Below are 21,914 nucleotides of genomic sequence, written 5' to 3'. Positions count from 1 at the left end.
ATAAGAGTAGGTTTCATATAAAATTGGCCCCCCAGAAAAATCAAATTTTTTTTTCTGCTTAAAAAAAAAACTTTAAGTGAGTTAGGTTTCGGGTCTCACCAATGTTAATACATGCCTCTAGACTCAGAGAATACTTACAAAAGTACTTACAGATTATGTACCAGTAAGTTTGTCACATGAATACTTTAGAGTTGGAAAAACAGGCCAGCTCATTTAGGTCCTGAAATTATGAGAGCCGGGTTTAAAATTTTTCCCCTCAAATCGGAAACAGGCCTTGGAGGGTTGAGGGTTTAAAAGGGCCGACCCTAGAGGGTCGAGGGCTGGCCCATTTAGAATTTTTTTTTTAAATTTTTTATGTAATTATAATATTATTAATTTTTTACATTGTTAATAATATTTCAAATATTTAGTTATTATTATCATTTTAAAATTAAATTTTACAGAATGATTTGATTTATTTAGTTTTAGATAATAATTTATCCAATTAAATTTTTAAAAAATGGATTAATTTGGACTTTAATAATGATTTGATTTATACTATGTGTGTTGATATTTTAAAACTATATATATATATTTGATAATAGAGTATTTTTATACTTATATAACTTGTGATTCTATAATTTAAATTAGAAATTCATGAATTTCAACAAATGTTTCTCACATTAAAGTTAAATAATAGCTAGATTACAAAATTTAAAAGTAAAATTCCTATAAAGAAGAAAAACTTGATATTTTTGTCACGAAAGAAAAACATACTTATGAAGAAGAGTAATTGATTATAGTGATAATAAAATTTCAAAAGACTAATGATAGTGTTTATTTATTATACAATTGCACTATAGATAAAATTTTTGGATGTTGTTATCTTGTTAATAAATGTTTTAGATGTTCTTAGATGTTGATGGATATTTATATATGATGATATTTTGTATTTGTAACTTGATTTTATTCATATTTATGTCTTTGATTAACAATTTCATTGGTTTATTTTTATTTTTTTAATAAAAATATGAGAAATATAAAAGATAATATTTTTTTCTTAAATGAGTCAAAAACCCGTAGACCGACCTTGAGCCTGTTAACTTGAAGGCCGGGCCTAACAAATTGGAATATTTTTTAAATTTCGGCCCTGAAAGGTCGGTCTTTTTAAGCCAGTCAGCCTTAAAAGGCCGGCTTTTTTAAACCCACTAGTCCTGATACTCACCTCTACACATGATGAGCCAACTTATTATCAACTAATTAAAAAAAGAAAAAAAAACAAACTGATAAAACTTAAAGTTGGAACTCGGCAAATGGGCTGATCCAACCTTTCAGGCTCAGTCCCTGCTCGGGCCTAAAAATATCGCTTACACAAAAAAAAAAGACGTTGTTGCCAAAGTCCGGCCCTTCACATAACGGGCCCAGGTTGGGCCTTGTTGTCCTTAAGCCTTTTTGCACATATTTTTTATTATTTAAATAATAAAGTATTAAAACTCATAAATTTCTACTTCAAATCATAAAACCACAAGAATAAAAACATTCTCCTGTCAACAATCAAATCCTTATATAAAATTCTCATGAACAAGTATGTATATTTAGTGTCTGACAGTACATCAAATAAAATTACTTTCATTTGAAGGATGCCTATGCGCATCAAAAATAAAATTCTTATCTAGAGGTTAAATCATTTTGTTTTTAAATTCAAATGGATAAACTATTGTCCAAAGCTAAATAGACCAAAACATTTTTTAATACCACTATTCAATTATAAGAAAAGAACAACAACTAAATTTGAAGCAGCATCATCAACGTTGTAAAAATATTTGGGGAAGTCACAAAACATTATAAGAATTATAGAAAATCAATATCTCCTTTTTCTTTGCCATAAGAGAAAATTAATATTAAATTAAAAACTTAAAGAAGTTGTAATAAATATTCTAAACACTGACGGAGAATCATGTGACATTGGAAGTCAGACTAGATCTTACACAATCTTGGTGAAGTGGTGATGCCTCTAACAAGCTTATGTGCTTTAATTCAAATTATATCTTGATTAATACATATTTCTAACAAGAAGATAATCCAGGCCGTCAATTAAAAAAAAAATCTAGAACCACCTCAAATTAAATAATTTAAATGAACTACACACACATTTTCATCAAAATAATATAGCCAATACATAATAATTATTATCAACACATTAGGAAAATACAAAATTGGATCCTTTAACAAAGGAAGATCCTTGTGGTGAAAGCAAGACTTAAATAATTTCTAAATTTGTACTTGATTGAATTTGAAATCAGTATTTTTGTCAAAACAAACAAATGCGTCTTGTCTACTCATCGGAAGAACATAAGAAGTTGGGAAAATCCCAAAAAAGGTCCTTGGAATATGAGAAATTTCAGATTGGATCCTTAAATTTTGAAAATGACAGAATGAGTCATTGACCCAATCTGTCATTTGTGAAATTCAGGCTAATTGACAATTTTTTCCTCATTTGTATTTATTCACTACAATGATTTAAGGAATCACTATAAGGGTTTAGGTATTATCTAGATTCGTGTAGCGAAAACTACTCACTTTTTTATAGTCAGGTGTCTTGTTATTAACTACAACTAATTCTGTAATCACTAGAACAATGTAAGCATTATCTAGATTTGTGTAGAGAAGAACTACTCATTTTTTCATAGTCAGGTATTTTATTATTGTTAGGTACTTTATTATTAACTACAACGAATCTTGTAATCACTAGAACAGTATAAGCGTTACCTAGATTTGTTTAGAGAATAACTACTCACTTTTGCTTAGCCAGGGGCAAAATTATCAATTCGTCTTAATTTCACAAATGACAGATTGGGTCAATGACCCATTCTATCATTTTCGAAATATAAGGACCCAATCTGAGATTTTGTATATTCCAAGGACTTTTTTGGGATTTTCCCTAAGAAGTTTACTTTTTCTTTTTCTTTTTCTTTACAATTATATGGTATTTAATATTTAAGATTAATATTATTTAGTTGAAATTTGGTTATTGTTAGATTTTAAATGAAAGATGAGCAATTTTTTTTCAGCAAAAATTTTTTATTCATAAAGCTTAAATTTAAAATGTTATTTAGCAGTCTCTTCTAAGTTCTAACTGCCAAGTTATCCAACGGAACAATAATAAATGCAAATCACATACATTAATTAAAGGATTCTCAGTTAAGACATCTTGCGTGCAAATTCCCACAATTGCCGTTACATTTATTTGCAATGAGGGAAATTAACTCCGAAAACAATCGTGTATTGAAAGAACTGGACGGGAAAATTTATTATTAAATTGTGATCGTGAGGTTAATTGATTGAGATTGATTGATTGATATGAATATTTGTAGCAATAAATATTATTAATGGACTCCAAAATAGAATGAAAATTTAAATTTCCGAACGTTGTGAGCAAACGGCTATGTATTTTAAGACTAGACGCATCCATTCGATTGAATTTAACAGTCACCTATCGAATTTATGGCTTGGTGGTGGAAGTGTACTGCATTGCTTGCTTTCACCTCTTGATCCGAGAGTTCGAGCCAGGCAATCTGACACCCACAGTTGAATTTAACGGTCATCAATGGCGGATTTGCCTGCTGGCTCTGCGCTCTTCTGGACTCAGGCTAATGTTCTCCTTCGGAAAAACTTGACTTTGCAGGTTTCTCACGCCCCTCTCTCTCTTCCATCTGGCTTGTAAAAGGGTGTAATCCCCTTTTGGGGATCCTTAACAGCCCCCAATCTCTCTCTCTCTCTCTCTCTCCCATTTCTTAACTTTTCGTGTTGTTCTTGAAGCAGCGTTGGTGATTGTAGTATAAGTGTGTAGCATATCTGGGTGAAACTGGGATTATTTTCCTTTCAGGATCCTGATATAGATTTGTTTAGAGTGTGGTATGCATGTATTTCAATTTTATGGGTTTGAAGCAGATACCTCTCATTCTTAAACTTATTGCGTCTGGGCAAATATATTTTCTGTGGGTTTTGTCTGATGATAATACACCTATATCTTTGTTTACAAAAACGAAATGTAGAGACATATACGTCTCATCTTATTCCCATTTGTCCTCTGCAACTAGTCAACATGTCTTGCAGATTTTGTTGGGACATTGGAAGAACAAACAATCAATGCTCATTCATTACTCTTCAATTTACTGCATTTTTCTTCCTGTGATCGTTATAGTCCTACTCAGCAATTTTACTTTAGGTAACCGATGCTATCTTTTCTTTCTTATCAATAACTTTGCTTAATTTGCTGATTTTCTTTGGGAACTTCGAAGAGTGGATGATGAATTGGCTATAAGCAGGGCATTTAAGGATGGAAGATTGAAGGAACACATTACTGCAGAACCAGATGTGATGGTTCAAAACATAAGGACACTTAGTTCATCATTTTGACTAGTGAAGGCCTCTGGCAGGTGACATTTTCTGTCAGAATATTTGCCAATTTAATGTTTTGATCTTAACAAGGAACTTGATGATGAGTCGGTAACAGACTCGGCCTGCCGCTTTTGCATTTGTTCCAAATAGATATGGCAATCAGACTACGTTGCCAACTTTTGCAATTCCTAATCCTACAAAATGGCCTCCATTGTTACACCTGCCTGCTCCCTAATATTATTCTGTTTTCAAAATTTTCAAATGATTCTTTCAGAACGACAGGCTCGTGCCCTGTAACTATTTCTTTTGGAGAAAGTACGTATATATTTCAATTTTGGCACTTGTGGTTTTAGTTTATTATAATTTTATATTTAGATTTTGTTTGCTGACTCAGTTGAATCATGAATTTCACTGTCATGGTGAGTTAGTATATACACACAGCTTTGTTTGGAAATATGTTTAAAAGTACCTTTAATGTGAGTAACTCTGATATTGTGGATAGTTTGACAAGAAATGTCATGATGAGTTGGTATAATTATTATTAATTTATTTAGAATTAGTTTCTCTAGATAATCTACTTCTTTTATAATCTCACAATTTGGAACATGTTATCTTTGCTTATTTTGTTCATAATTATTTCATGAACACATTGCTGACTCAACCATCAAAATTATATCATGCCACAATACCAAAGTTTTGCTTGAATCTGCTTTCTCTCCGGGATTTTTTCAAACTTAGTGATGGCTACGCTCTCTATTCCAATCAAGATATCAACCACTGTCTGTCATCCAGCAGGTATGAATTATTGCTTGTATTTACAATTTATCGTATCAAAAATGATTATAGAGAAACACATGATTACGCAAGGGTATGTAAGGTTATGTAAGGTTGGTGAATTTTAGATGATAGTAATTGGCTTATCTTGAATAATAGTCAGTGGATATTTTTAACTATTGGCTGATCGTACCTATTTTTTTTTTTTTTTTGGTTTTTTCTACCTAAAAACAACTGATATTTCATCAAGTGCAGAAGGAAATGGAGAAATTTTTTTTAACTATATGCTTATTTCATCTATCATAAGGTCATAGTCGTGACTTTATTTTGTTTTGTTTCAGTTGAAACATCTAGACATTAATTATAATCTTGTGTAAGATTGTTGCTAATGACTACCAAAACAAAAAAGCATCTAGTGCATCGATGTTATCACATGGTACAACTTTTTTTTTTGACCAGAGACTGAAGGGAAAACCACCTAACAAAGGTGGTATCCAAACAGCCCGAACATCACATGGTACAACTTAACCTATAGGAATAAAATTGATTTCTGGCCGTTGGCAATGGCACAAATTTCCCATTCAGTGAGTTTGCTATGAAGTTGTTTTGCTTATTTCATCCTCTTCTTATTATTTTGCTTCTTGATGAAAGGTTATAAAGAAGTAACTGTTAGCACATAAAATGTTCATATTATTTAAATATAAATTTAAGCGTTAAAACACAATTTTGAGTCTGGAATAATTTTAAACTTGAGGATATATATACTTTCTTATGAAGGAATTTTTAAAATCATCACCATTTATTACTATCAACATATAAACCCTCTGGTCAACACACACGCACTGGCCAGTATCAAATACCTACCTTCAATTTCTGTGGGGTCCCGATATTGAGACGATATTTGAGTTTGTAAAGAAAATGCCAGAACCTGAGACCCCATTAAGACTTGTGGCTTTTCTTCTAGGTGCGCCCTTTCTTTACTTGGAGTTTTTCTGCAACTTTTGCACATCAAATTGTTGAAAAAGGCGTCAAATGAATGATTAATTGATTTAAAGCATCTATGTTTATTTGTTGGTATTCAGTTCCCTTAACATCATGATCAAAAAACAATCCTTTAACAAACCTCTTTAATTTTTTTTTTATAGGACCTTAGATTCTCTCTTTGCCATATATCTTCTTGACCTGTGAAAGCAATCAAATGGTTGCTTATATTGGATTTTCTTTGCCTGCATGTAAGAAAGATCATTATTTTGGATTAAGTTTCTTGCCTGGAGGACAATTCGTACACTAAGAGGCAGGGACAATGAAACATTAACGTCAGACATTGATATGACAAAAATATTAGGCACTTGTTCTGATATACTTAATTGTTTTAGGTATCTAGGTTCTGTTTCATTACTGTAGGCATTTTTGACATCACTGGTACATAAGAAGGAAAAGAAACTTGGAATAATGTTGGAAATGCGTGGTCTTGGTGATATATTAGATGATATGATATGGCCATTTTTCTTCCTCTATTAGTGATTTGTCCGCCGTGCTATGTGATTTTTGGCTCGCTTTCTGGTAAGGATACAAGTTAGTGAACTATTTTCCACTTTTGATATTTTGGATTCACTTTAATGCAGCTGACTTCATTTATAGGGTTAAAATTCTTTACATTGAAAAATAACAGTATCTAATTGTTTTGTTATTTCATCTTTAAACTTGCCAATTTTACTAGCATTTTTGGTTGCCTCTTATGTTTTCAAGTGTTAAAGACAACTCTAGATTTGGCAGTTAACCTTTTGTGTTATTCACAATTAAGGGGTTTAGAGGACTTTTGTTTGTGATAATATGGTGCCATTGGATCAAGGGTTTTAACCGGTTTTCTTTTCAATTTTTTTGGTTCAAGATATATTATTTCCTTGTAAGTTAGCTGGCTAAGGAATGATAGCCCATCTTTTTTTGTTTTTCGTTTTAATGGATGTGCTTATTTTATCATCTTCTGGTAGATTCTTATATGATTGAATTAATTTATATGCCTCTTTTTTTTTCCCACATGGCTAAATGGTGACGTTGGTAGTCATAAAAATATCTTTTAGAGTAATTGTTTATGTTCCCATTAGCGTGTGTTTCAATCTCTTTAGGATAGAAAGAAAACAGCTGAATTGTTGACTTTATCGTCTTTTCCAATTTCCTTAATTATCCCACTAGTCAAGGTATATGTCATTATTTTACTACTAATATACTATAAACACATCTATCTAGTTCTAGAGTAAAGTGATGTTATTTTCTTCTTTACTTCCCTTTATATAGTAAAGCCTCCTCTTCAATTATTTCATAATTTATAATGAAACCTTTCGTTTAGTGATATCTTTTCTAAGGGAATAACTTGTGCAAAGCTGACTATAAGTTTTATACTACCTCATCTATTCTACTTAGCCTCTCTTATTAACTCACTTATTCAAGAGTTTGATAATTTTATGAAAACTTATGAGTTTTGTTTGATTCTGACCCCTAATTTCTTGCAAGACAAGGAAAAGCTCTGCACTTGTCTCTTTAAGAAGATCCTGTGCATCAAAAATAGAATCTGACCACGAACTATGAAGGAATATTTAGTGACAATCTTTCTAGTTATCCTAGATCTGGTATTCAAAGCTGAGAGTCCTAACATGGCCCGTTGATGAGTTAAGAATGAGTGGCCTTACTTGGACTGAAGCTTTAGATATCATACTATGTTAGCTTGGTTCGATTCATCTAACGCACCTGAGTGGTATTAGAGCTAGCACAGTCTTGATAAAAGTAAGAAGATATCATCTTATCATGAGGGAAGTCTTTACCCCGCAAAGACTTCCCTCTTCCATATATTGCAGAAGAACTACTCAAGTTCCCAGATAATAATCTTATAGTAAAGCAAATTCAACAATTTTTGGGAATTATTAATTATCTTAGGGATTTTATCCCTCATGTGTCTAATCATACTAGCCAGTTGTTCAAACTTCTCAAAAAGAATCCTCCCGCGTAGGGGACAGAGTAGACTTTAGCTGTCCAAACTTTCAAAAGAATTGCATAGCATCCACCTCTTTTAAAGATTCCTAACAAAGGACTGCGAATCCTACAGACTGATACTAATGATGACTTTTGCGGAGCTGTCTTAATTGAAGAAATAAATGGAAAGAGGTTCTATCGTAGAATGTAAGCGGACAATTCAAGGAATCAGAAAAGCATTATCATGCTACCTACAAGGAGATCCTTACAGTCAAAAAAGGAATCAAGAAGTTCAGTTTTCACCTCAGTTCTTATCAGTTCAGAGTGGAAATGGACAATATGTCTTTTCCTAGAATGTTTAATCCCAAAGGAAAAATTTTGCCAGACAGCCAGTTACTCTGATGAAAAGACTAGTTTTCTCACTATAAATTCACTGTCTATCACCTCAAAGGTCACCAGAACACTATCGCAGATTTCCTCTCGAGACCTCAAAAAGCTTCTCAGCCTCCAAAGCTCTTGTCACTCTCCAAAATCAACCCCAGTTCATCCTAACCATCTCTGAACCAAAAATGCCTCACAGAATGAGAGCCACTATTTTCCCTCCCGGATCCCTTCCTGAATCTCTAGCAGATGTCCAAAACCTTACCAGAAGCATTATGTTCTACTGACTCTACCTTCTTCTCATGAATACTGGGATTCACCCATATCCTCAACACTTTGATACTAATGCTCTACACCTCACAGTTCCCATCATCAAAGGACCCGTACCAGAGGAACTCTTATGGTACATTTGGTCCGTCTCAGCCAATCATACCTGTGCCATAACCTTCTCAGCCATAGTCATACATGACCATCTAAATAACTCAAGAAACGAAAATTCTCTTCTTACCACACTCTTTGAGATGATTGCTCTTCTTCCCTACTGGAAAGAAAAACTTTAAAAAATTTGATTAGTATCTATGCCATAGTTATTGAAAAAAGTATACCAATAGAAAAATTTCTTTTGTTTAGAGGATGGTAAGTCCCAGACATTATGATCCTTGAGAATTTTCCAAAGTTTTTCTTTCCAATAGGGAAAAGGAGCAATCATCTCAAAGAGTGTGGTAAGAAGAGAATTTTTGTTTTTTGAGTTATTCAGATGGTCATGTATGACTATGGCTGAGAAGGCTATGGCACAGGTATAATTGGTTGAGACGGACCAAATGTGGAGCATCAGCATCAAAGTGCTGAGGATATGAGTGAATCCCAGTATTCATGAGAAGAAGGTGGAGCCAATAGAACATAGTGCTTCTGGTAAGGTTTTGGACATCTGCTAGAGATTCAGGAAGGGATCCGGGAGGGAAAATAGTGGCTCTCATTCTGTGAGGCATTTTTGGTTCAGAGATGGTTAGGATGAATAGGGGTTGATTTTGGAGAGTGACAAGAGCTTTGGAGGCTGAGAAGCTTTTTGAGGTCTCGAGAGGAAATCTGCGATAGTGTTCTGGTGACCTTTGAGGTGATAGACAGTGAATTTATAGCGAGAAAACCAGTCTGGCAAAATTTTTCCCTTGGGATTAAACATTCTAGGAAAAGACATATTGTCCATTTCCACTTTGAACTGATAAGGACTGAGGTGAAAATTGAACTTCTCGATTCCTTTTTTGACTGTAAGGATCTCCTTGTATGTTCACAGTAGAACCTCTTTCCATTTATTTCATCAGTCTGCAGGATTCGCAGTCCTTTGTTAGGAATGTTTAAAAGAGTTGGATGCTATGCAATTCTTTTGAGAGTTTGGACAGCTAAAGTCTGCTCTGTCCCCATGTGAGAGGATTCTTTTTGAGAAGTTTGGACAGCTGGTTGGTATGATTAGACACATGGGAACTTGAGCAGTTCTTCTGCAATATATGGTCCAAGATAATATATGGTCTAAGAAATTCTATGCATTTGACACCATATTTTTCAATTATTTTCCTAAACTGAGACAATAAAAGTTTATGGGAATCCTCATCCTTTAAGAAGAGTAAAAGGTTGTCAATATAATAAACGAGGAGCTTATCAAGCATAGGTTCAAAAATTTTGGTCATGGCCTTTTGAAATAGTGATGGGGCGACTTTGAACCCAAATGACTGATAAGTCTCATTATTTGCATACTTTAGGTATAATTAGCTTCCATTGTCCATAAGAGTTGGTGAGAGGAATTGTGAGGTTTTGCAGGTGTTTTTGCATGTTTTTATATGATTTTATATGTGTGTACTTTTGATCCCTACTTTGGTGTGAATTTCAGGGAGTTTCAGTAGCATTTTTCGCCATTCTGTCTGAGGCGCCACGGCGCCGCGGCGGATATCCAAAGTTACTCTCGGTCAAAGGCGCCACGGCGGATTGGAATTTACATAAAGCTCAGGATCACTAATCGAAACGACGCCGTATAGGCCAGGAGCCACGGCGGATGGGCAAAGGCGCCGCGGCGGATGACGCATATCAGCAATTTGAACCAGAAACGCGCGAATGGAGCTGGAGGAGGAAGTGGATAAGCCGGATCTTGGAGCTCCATCCTCAAAGGCGCGGATCCTAACTAGATTTAGGGCGTTAATTGCAAAGGGAGAGGTATTGATCTACTTCTGGGCTTGGGGGGAGAGAACTTCTCCAGTAGATACTCTCTCAATCTCATCCATTTCTTCATCTCACCATCATCTCATCTCCTTCCGTCAAGTTTCTGCGATGGTGATTTGGGAGCGTCTCGGTGTAGTTCTCCTTGCAGTCATGAGCAGCTAAGCGTCCGTGTTCTTTCTAGAAATAAAGCCAAGCCTGAGTCCCTAATTCGATTGAAGGGAGTTTCTTCTAGATTCTTAGCTTTAGTCTGAATCTACAGATTGATTGAGCGAGTTGTTCATTTCAGGTTGTAGTTCAGAATTTGATTTTGATTTACATTTTCACTGGAGTTGTTGAATCTGATTAGGATTGGTAGAATGATATTTCATTTGCAAGATCAAGTTGAGATTATTCCTTCTGATTCCTTAGTCGTATTGCATTGTGGTTTCTGGACAAGTTGTTTCAGTTCTCATAATCAATTCAACATATTTTTAAGACAATGCACGGTTGTGATTGTCACGGGAGGATTGATTTATCATTTTATTTTTCCTAAGCCGAATGATTCTAGCCTTGTTGTTGATTCATACGAGTTGTAGTCTTGACATCGAGGAAGCCAGTGAGTTGTTGGCCAAGTCTTGATTCAGTTGTTGAACTCCTGCATCCATAAGTGGACTAGGAAGGTAGAGCACATTTCTAGGAGAACACTTCACTCATATCTGATATTCTATCACTCATTCGCTTCACAATATCTCACTTAGATAAACCAAAAGACATAAACCAATAGATCACTTCCACTGTTAATAATTTGTGAAGGCATTTAATTAACAAAACTCTTGAACAACAAGCCTCCTTGTGAATCGACCTAGGGTTGAGCCACTGCACTTCTAAGCTTAATTCTAGTATTTTTGAGAGCCCTTAACGACAAGGCTTTATCAATGACACAACAGTCCACTGATATTGGGCATTTGGTGTACAAAAACCAAATGGGCATTTGGTGTACAAAAAGCAGTTTTGGACCGATCTTTTGGGTGGATACCCAATTGCCAAAAACCAGCTTTAAGATCAAATTTAGAAAAGATCTTGGCATCTCTAAGATGGACTGTAAGTGAACTGGGCTTTACTAGATAAAATTGGTCATCTTGGAGGAAAATATTGAGAGGTTTATAATCAATAACTAACCTTTTCTTTCCTCTTTTGATTTTTGATCTTTTTTCAACATAAAATGCTTGGCAAGCCCAATCAGATTTTGTTAGTTAAATAAGACCCCATTTAAACAGCGTAGAACATTCTTCATTAGCAAGCTTGAGATCTTTTGGATTCATTCCTGGATGAGAAGCTTTCGTGGGATTGATATCTTCATTCTTCTTGAAGGGGAGTTTTATGAAAAACTCTTGATTCTTCCATAATGGAGACGGATGAGAGAATTGTTGATGACTATCAGCACAAAACTTAAGAAGATGATCTCAAATGCCTTCATATCTTTATTCTTAGTATGATAATGAGTATCAAATCCAATAAGGATATCTTTTCTAGGGAGATCACTTCCAAGAACTTTCATCCATAGAACACATCTTGGAAAGAATTGAATATCAATCTTCCTTCATGTAATCTATTCAATCTTGAATGTATTTGAATCAGCAGTAAGGAAATATTGGTCATAAGGAGTCCACGCTTCAAAAGGAAGAATATCAGGGTTCATGATAGTTCTGCAAGCTCCAGTATCTATGAAAGCAATAATAGAAATTGGTTTTCATATCTTCTGAGAAGGATATGGATTTTAACATTTGGCTTGGGGATGACTTTGTTGTGTTCTTGTTGAGGAGAAAGGGAACCAAAGAAAGATGGGTTCTGTTTCAGGGTATATATGGGTTGTTTAAGGGAATATAAATGTCCTTGAGGACCATCATCTTTTTAGGATGAAGGTTCAGAATCAGTTTCTTTGTTTTCAAAGAAAGGAAGAATATATTGTGTTTCTTCATCTTGAGCATCTTGTTCTTCAATGACAGATTTGATATCTTCATCTTCATTAATTATTAAAACAGTATGCAAATGTTATAGTCTTCACATCTAGAACAATTTTTTTTGCAAAATATCCTTTTTTCTTACACAAATAGTACCTGTCAGATTTCTTTGAATAAGGCCTACGCCTTTTGAAGTACCTTAGAACAGGCTTTCTAGGAACCTTTTGGATATTTGAATTAATGATAATGAGATTTTCTCTTGGTAGAACAAGAGCAATCCTTATGGTCTTTGCACTTTATCTTCAGATGGGGTTTTTTGCAAGCATGCTTCAGTTTTGACTATCCTTTCAGCATTCCTTTGAAGAACTTCTGTTGTTCACAGAGCTTGTCCACATTTCCCAATGCCAACTGGTATATTTCACCTATAGAAATATCAGACATATTTCTATGAAGTGCATTGATGGCTCTATGAAGTTCTGGTTACAGTTCATCTGAAAGAGAGGCAATAAAAGTATGCTTGAGATTGACATCATTAGCTCCTCCAAACATGTAGTATTTTTCAGATATTCTCTCGAAATGCTTGTCTCTTTTATCTAAAGAACATCATTTCATTTCAAAGTATTCCTGACGATGCCTTTTGTCAATGATCTGGAAATCACCAATAAATTCCTTTTAGATGAGTCCCAAAAGAGTCCCTGCATTATCAACTCTAGCTGTCGCTATCTTCTGGTAGTCACTGAGACTTGGAAACCATTCTCTTAATGTTCCCATCAATCTTGAGAGAAATTCAGTGAAAACTTCTTCAAGATTTGTATCATGCCTGGCAAGCTGCAAGTCAATCCATGCTCCAAACTCATGGAGTCTATCTCTCCATTTTTCTGGAGAAAGGTCATCAAAAGTGAACCATGGACCTGTGGTTGGCTTGTAATCTGTTCTCCTAAGCTTAGATGTATTAGGGATAAATAGTTCTTCATCAAAAGGATCTTCAACTGTAGACCATTGCTACTTTGAAAATATCAACATGATACGTTTTAGAGTCAGAGGTAGAACTATACTCAACAGAAGGATCAGACTCAGTTTTAGAGCTTCCATCTAAGGAGGGTTGGTCTTTATTTTGAGGGCTGGAGAGTGGCTATAGTGTGTTAGATGCTTTGATTCGAGGAGCTGAAAATATCAATTATTCTCTGTTTTTTTGTTTCTTTGCTTATGATTCTCATGAATTGGTTCAAATCTAATGAAAATTGCTATTGATTTTGTCCCTTGGCATGAGTAATTTCTCAAATGATGCTTCTTATCTCAGCTTCAGTTCATTTTTTTTTATTATCTTTTCATAGGAAAAAAAGAAGAAGAAGAAAGTGGCGGGACGTCTCGGTCCCGTCCTGGTTGTGTCCTATTTCGTTTGGGACAGGGACACTTTCAGGATGGGACGGTACACTAACCAAAAATTTCATCTCATTCCTTTTCACCGAAACATGGTTGTCCCGGTCTCATCTCGTCCCGTGAACAGCCCTAATTACAACTTCAGGGAGATTTTAATTTTATTTTTATAAAATTTACTAGAAGCAAAAATGGCTAAAAATTGAATTGAATAGATTGATAAAATTAATAAAATAAGTCAAATGATAAAAACAACTAATTAAGATGCAGCCATAAAACATAATTTTCGTTGGCAAAATACACACAGAAAAACATAATTTGAAGTAATTGAATGAAAAGCACTTGATTTAGACCTGATTTTTTTTCCAACCGATCTAGTCATGAGTTGTTTATTAAATAAAAAATAACTAGTACGATTTTTTTTTTTTTAAACTGTACTCATCGAATCCGTGGCTCATCTGAGAACCGCGCTGGCTAGTTTCCTCGTCTAGATCTGGAATCTAATCTACAGCTGCACTATCGCACTTCAAAGTTTCTTAATTTCAATCAAAGTTTTGCAATTTATTCTTCTTCTGTACATTGCAATCTAGGCTTTCGTATCATTTCTCCAATTTTCCCGACAAATTCTCGGCGATGTCATCCTTACTTCATCAAAGAACAATTCACAATCCTTTCACCAATCGATTCCCTTTTTCTCCCCCATCCTCGACGAATTCCCAGAAACGGATTTCGATTTTCAGCCCCATTGCGCTTCTTGTCCTCTTGTCTCTCGTTGTGGTGTTTGGCGTCTTCTCGCCCTGGGTGGACTTGCCCCAAGGCATCTTCTCAGCTTCCGAACCGGCGATCTCCAAGTGGCGTCACTATACATTGGCACAAGCGCTGCCTTTTGTGGCCAAGAATGGGACGGTGATAGTTTGTATTGTGAGCCAACCGTACTTGGCTTTTCTTAATAACTGGTTGATAAGCATCTCTAGGCAAAATCGTCAAGATATGGTGCTTGTGATTGCGGAGGACTATGCGACACTTTATAAGGTCAATGAGCGTTGGCCTGGCCATGCGGTACTTATCCCACCTGTGCTTGATGGTGAAGCTGCCCATAAGTTTGGTTCTCAGGTGTGTACAACTTGATTTAATTACATGATCATACTATGAACTTAACTATGGCCCCGGAAATTACTGGTGCTTGCAGGATAGTTCTTTCTTTCGTCTAGTTACTCGAAGGGACCAAAGTTCTAGAGTTTATTATTCTTAAGACGAGCTTATGTATTCTCTAATTTTCAATTTTCAGATACTAGAGCCGATTAGTTCTAACAATGCTAGTATGAAATTTTTAGTCTAGTCTTATTTTGTTGATTCTAGCGTTCTATATATTTCAATAAAAGGCATCTGAAGTTGATATTGACTTTATTAGAGTTTAGTTGTGACTCAGAAGTGGGTGATTTGGTGATTTGAGTTTATTGTTCTTTTACTTCGCGTAATCGTCGAAGAAGCAAGTTAGTTTTTCCCCTTTCCATGACGAAAGCTGCCATTTTAATTGCATACATTTTAAGACGCAGAATTGCTGATTTGCTAATCTATTTCGCCTGCCTTCGCTGATTTGTAAGAATGTGTAGCATAACCCTTTCTTTTTTCTTTTTCATTGACGCATTGTGGCATGAAAAACTGCTTTGATTTTATGTTAGCATTATTCATCCTACCTTACAAATTGAATGCGGTTCCTTTGGTTTTGAAGAGTGTTCATCACATTCTAGACTAGATAACTTTTGGCTATCTGTCTCTCAGCAATATAAGAAGATATCTATTGTTACTTGGTTGCATCTGTAATGGAATCATTAATTGGATCCATTTCTTGACGATACACGGTGCTGATTCTGAGAATCAATTGTTTATTGTTTTGTCTAGGGTTTCTTCAACTTTACAGCCAGGAGACCACGCCATCTACTGCAGATTTTGGAGCTTGGATACAATGTTATGTACAATGATGTTGATATGGTTTGGTTGGCTGATCCATTTCCTTATTTGGAAGGGAGTCATGATGTGTATTTTACAGATGATATGACTACAGTAAGTGTGTGAATATAATTCTGGTACATTTTTGCTTCATGTCAATTATTATCTACATCGAATCATGCAGAGCTACTTTTGGCTTCTGGGATGGGATAGTATAAGGGGATTACCTGTTTTATCACTTCAAAATATTGTTACTTGTTAAATAAAAGGAAGTACAGTATTGTGGAGGATGACTCAAAGTATATGTTATTTCACTAGATCTTCACTGAAGGACCTAGATGCAGATAATATTCGCAAAAATGAGAATTCTAATTGTATTGATTGGCAGTATGTATTCTGATTAACTCTTCTCTTTCTCCTTTTCTTTTTAACCGTGAATTAAAGCTTGTCTGATAATAAAACCTAAGATCCATGGCATTACTTGATGTAGTCATGTAGCAGTTCAGCATGTATAGGATTCCTCCTCATTTGGTCCTTCGGGATTTTGATTCCTGTTTGATATTAGAATAGATGATTATATATGTATTCGAATTCCTTCAAAGACTTGGGTATCATATCTGGTGGAGGCATCCCTGGGACCTGCTTGTGTTCCCTAAATATGTATTCAAATAATTTCAAAGACCTGGATTTCATATATGGATACATACTTGGGAAATGTTGGTGTTCCCTAAAGCGCATTCATATGATTCTAATGAATGAAGCTCTAGCAGGGCTTTTCCCCTTCTGAAGTCCTTGCAATGTGATGCTGTATTCTTATCTCATTGATTTCTTTTCATTTCTTTTTTGTGACCAGATCAAACCATTAAACCACTCTCATGATTTACCACCACCAGGGAAAAAGGGGCGCCCTTACATATGCAGTTGCATGATTTTCCTGCGCACTACTGATGGAGCTAAGCTAGTTATGAAAAAGTGGATTGAAGAACTTCAGCTTCAGCCATGGTCTAAGACCAAGAAATCTAATGATCAGCCTGCTTTTAACTGGGCTTTGATGAAGGCTGCTAAAGAGGTCTGTAATGTTTGTCCCATTTGGCTTAGTTTCCTATTTAGTTTTTATGTTACTTATACTGCAAAATCATGTGAGAAGTAAGCTTTTTTTTTTTTTAATTAAATAAAGAAAACTTCGATATTTCCATTAGAATAATAGGATTTAAAGGGCTGTGCTCAGTATAAACTATGGAGTCATTTATTCTGAGGTTTACGGGCAAATTCTCACTAATCTATCTGATGATAATGTCAGTAGTGTTTATGGAAGATATGTATTACATGAAAATAAATGAGGGATATGCAGTTTCCTTTCTCAATTGAAAAGCAGAATACAGGAATTACTTTTCCATGCCAACTCAAGACAAATCAATCCTTTGTTTCTCCTGGGTTATCAAAGAATGACCAGAGGAGGCAAATTGACATTGGGAGGAGGGGTTTTGCTGTGGTTCCTGTCAATAACAGACTCCAAAATCCTCTTTATGAATGAACTGTCAATTTGCACTTCTCATCTATGTTTGTGATTATAGTTCTCAAGTGCTATAGGTCTGCTTCAACGGTTCTCATATGTGCGCTAGAAGGATGAACCCAAATCTCATATAGTAGTCAGTTTATTACAATCGAAGAGTCAGCGAATTTGTCTTGAAAACTATCTCAGTGAAGCTCCTGTAGAATTGAGTTTATTATTGTCTAGAAGTCAGTTTATGATTTTTTGTAACGCGCAATCTTCTTTCATCATTTTTGCAAAGGAGTTCAATTTGTTTATAATTAAGTTTGCATCTCCGAACATTATACCATCATAAGCAAATTTCTATTGATCTATTGAAAAGCATCTGAAGTGAAGCTGTTTTTGTCGTCTTCATGCAACTCTCTGCAGGTGGACCTGTACTTGCTGCCCCAGCCTGCATTCCCCACAGGAGGGTTATATTTCAAGAACAAGACCTGGGTTAGGGAGACTAAAGGAAAGCACGTTATAATTCACAACAACTATATCATAGGTTTCGAGAAGAAGACAAAACGGTTTCGTGATTATGGCCTCTGGTTGGTGGATGATCACGCCCTTGAGTCCCCACTTGGTAGATTATGATTCGCGGGAGATCTCTGCATATTTTTTGCCATGATCAAAAGCATTTCCGTTCACATGGTGCTTCTGTCCAAACCACTTATCCCACCGTGCATGACACATCCACATCTTGGAAGAAGAAATTCTTGCAGTCCATTGGCTTCCTGAAGAACCCATGAACGTCACTCAATCATTGGCTGGCAAGTTAATAGTGTTATGAAAATCTTAAGCCAGCAAAGCTCTACAGAAAAATTCAGTGAATGAAGTCTATCAAAAATAGGGACATGACCGAGGTGGGTCTGATGGAGAAGTGTGCATCCCTTCTTAATTTACTTCGATGACAACATTTTTGTGAACTGGTTTTGCCTCAGAATATCTCCCTTCTTTGGGGAAGTGAACTGGACTTGTGCCAAAACTGCTATGTAGCAAGTATGGCATCCGCTGGGACCCGGGCCATTTTTCATGATCCCTTTTTTGATTTTCACTTTGGTCTTTTTGTTTACAATAGATAAAAAGGTCGCTTTTACGTGTAAATTGATGTTTTAAAAGTTGGATGGGATATTTACTGTAAAAGTCGATGGATCATAGTTTTTATTATTTACCTGGTTAGAGGTGAAATAATAATATTATATGTATAAAAATAAATTATTAAATAAATTCGAAATACGAATTTAAATAATCTAATTTCATGATGAACAGCTATCTCAAATGCTGACCAGCTTGCTTTAGTGATGTTAGAGGACTGGTCTGAACCCATAAAGGAAGATTAAAATAATCATCTTGCTGGAAGGAAATATTAACAGAAACCCACTTGATTAAATAACTGTACTAAATAGTACCTCCATTGCATCAAAATCATATCATTGTCTCAAACGACTTTTATTTTTGGGCAAGGGTCCCCAATGATTTTGAATAATAGAGCGGTTCCTTTCATTCAATTTACCTGTTGTTAACTTAGATAAAGGAAGATTTAAAAAAAAATTTAAGACGAGATAATTGAAAACGAAATTGGGATGATCAAATAATTAAAACATGCGTAAATAACACAAGGTTACTTTTTCATTAATAACTAAAAGTTCATTATTATAACCCCCAAAAAAAAAAGTTGGAAAGCAACAATTTCACTTTTTCGCTGTAATAATCAAATCATTTCTATATTTCCAATAAAAAATTGGTTGAATCGATAAAAACATGATTTATATCTAATAATCATGCTAATAATGCAAAAATCATGTTGGTTGATAATAAGTGATCGTGTATTGAACAATCAAGCTTGTTTTAAAGATGTTAGTAAGACTAGTCTAAACTAACCCAAATTTTTATTGAAAATAAACAAGTTAAAGCACACAAAACTCTTATAAACTCTTAATCATGTACAAATGATCCCTTAATTTTTAGAACTTAATAATAAACCTCAATGAGCTTTTGAGTTTATATTGATAATCCTCAACTATCAATTATATAATCCTTAAACTACATTTTTATGTACACATAAAGCCCTCAAAATTTGATTGATATGTAGATAATCTTCTTAAATTTTAAATCATTTGCTGATAATTAATATACAAAATTAATTATACCAGAGTTACTCGCATAAATGAAAGAATTTAGGAATTTTATTGTAAAGCTTTAAAGATTATGAAAGTTCTGTAAGATTTAGAATTACTGGGTCCCACTACCAACATAAACCCATTTGATCAAATAATTGATTAAATAGAGACATAAGCAGGTAATGAGCAGTAAATACCATCACAAACGTTGGCCAAAAAAAAAATATTATGATCAATTTTCAAAACAAAATGCTTATTCTAGTGACATTGATGAATCTTGTCTGACCGAAACTTTTATTTATAATTATCTTTCTGCTAAAGGAAATACTGGATCCCACATACCAACAAAAACTCACTTGATTAAAAAATTGTACCAAATAGTGGCTTCATGGGATCCAAATTCTTGTCCCAGATAGACATTTTGAGAAAGGTAGATCCTTTCAATTTACTTTTTTGTTAATTTAGATAAAGCAAGATAAGAAATCTAAGACAGAAAATTATGTAAAAAAAAAAAAGAATTAAAAAAAAAAAAAGAGATCTAAGGTGATCACATCCATAAAACATGCTTATTCGGCTCCTCTTTGGACGAAAACAAATTGGTTTTTGCCTCCGGTAATACAATGAGTCTGTTTGTCTTTTTCTGCGGAGAATAAAGACAGATGAAGATTATATAATCTTGATAAAATAATAAAACACACAGACAAGGGATAATAATTTTATTACAATAATTTTATAATCACAAAAATATAAGACAGTAATCATTTATTATTTTAAAACATATTAAGGACATGAAAAATATATTATTTTAAATAATATATTTACTATATTAGTTTTGAAGAGTATAAAGAACATATATAAATTTTATACTTGTAATATAAACGTATTGATAAATTTCATTTTGAACGAACGATTAGTATAAATATTTAATTTTTATGGAACATAAGTCAATACATATAACTTTAAAAAGTTTAATGTTTGATCCCAATGAATTTTACTAATAAGTTCCAATAAATTTAATATTTATTAATTATGCAATTTGACCCGTAAATATTGAATACCTTAAGACTTATTAGTATTACCTTCAAACTTCGGTTATTAATATAAGAATTATATAATTAATTTGATAATATTAAAAAATTAATTAACTTAGTTATTTGTAATAAATTAGTATTAATTTTTCTAAAATGCTCTTAAAAATGATGTGTATTGAAACTATTTTTGATAGAATCCTTTAATATATACAATTAATAAGAATATTTTAAAATAAAATTATAAATATAAGAGATAAAATAAATAGAGATATCATCTTTGCATTTATGAATAATTTTACTTAAAAACATATTTATGAAAGTAATCACTCAATTATTATGATAAATTTATGTATGTTTTGCCAAACAACAACAAAAACTTTATTCTCCACGTTTCCCAAACAATCTAGTTGAAAAACTCAACATGTATACTATAAATATTAGATTTCACATTTTTTATTGATGAAGATTCATATTTTCTTGTAAGCAAAATTTTTTTTTACGTAAACGTGTATGAGAGTTGAGACCGTGAGCGCGTGTGGGGTATTCTTATTTATTTTCTTCCTTTTTTTGGGGGTGGGGTCCCAAATCTGCCCTGCCCCAAAAAGCAGACAGGTACTGCCTCCCCAAGTTTCTACCTGTGTTTGCCAATCGAGTACAAACTGTCAATTAAACATTGTATTATTTTATGTCATTAATATAAAAATTATTTAATTAATTTTAAAAAAATTAAAAAATTAGTGAAATTAATTATTTATAATAAATATAAGCTGATTTATATTTTTTTTATTTGATATAAACTGAAAATTTTCTTAAGTTACTTAAGACTTGTAATAAATATGAGTTGATTTATATCCTGTTTAACCGTGACTATCGAAAATTGATTTATATATATATATATATATATATATAATCAATAGAAATGTTTTAGAAAGTAAATTATAAATTTAAGAGACAAATTATATTAAGTCATATATTTAGGATTTTTTTTTTTACGGAAGTCATATTTAGAGTTGAACCTAACCAGCTCAACCGAAAGCAATACATACACATATATATACTACTTTTGATCCTAAATATAAAAATTAGTTGACTAATTTGAGTAGATTAAAAAAATAATTTAAATTATTTATTTGTAGTAAATAGATATTGTCTTTCCTAAAACATCCTTACTACTCAAATTTATTAACTAAAACTACTATTATTAGAAGGATTATTTTTAAAAAAATAAACAAATATGAAGATAAAATGG

At 33.6% G+C, this 21,914-nt stretch overlaps 1 protein-coding gene across 1 annotated transcript; it reads left to right on the top strand.

The window, feature by feature from the left end:
• The first annotated feature begins 14,520 nt into the window (after positions 1-14,520).
• LOC114718095 (UDP-D-xylose:L-fucose alpha-1,3-D-xylosyltransferase MGP4-like) lies at positions 14,521-18,685 on the top strand. The gene is made up of 4 exons (XM_028903335.1): positions 14,521-15,140; positions 15,930-16,091; positions 16,831-17,046; positions 17,899-18,685. Exons 1-4 carry the CDS (start codon positions 14,661-14,663, stop codon positions 18,106-18,108), a joined length of 1,068 nt encoding a protein of 355 aa, XP_028759168.1. The 5' UTR covers positions 14,521-14,660; the 3' UTR covers positions 18,109-18,685.
• Positions 18,686-21,914: the final 3,229 nt, after the last annotated feature.

The sequence above is a fragment of the Neltuma alba genome, unplaced genomic scaffold (genome assembly GCF_004799145.2).
Source record: "Neltuma alba isolate B1F8T4 unplaced genomic scaffold, ASM479914v2 tig00011812_pilon, whole genome shotgun sequence".
Lineage (NCBI taxonomy): Eukaryota > Viridiplantae > Streptophyta > Magnoliopsida > Fabales > Fabaceae > Neltuma > Neltuma alba.
Note: the sequence above shows the minus strand (reverse complement) of the source record. Positions and strands in the feature narration are given on the sequence as shown.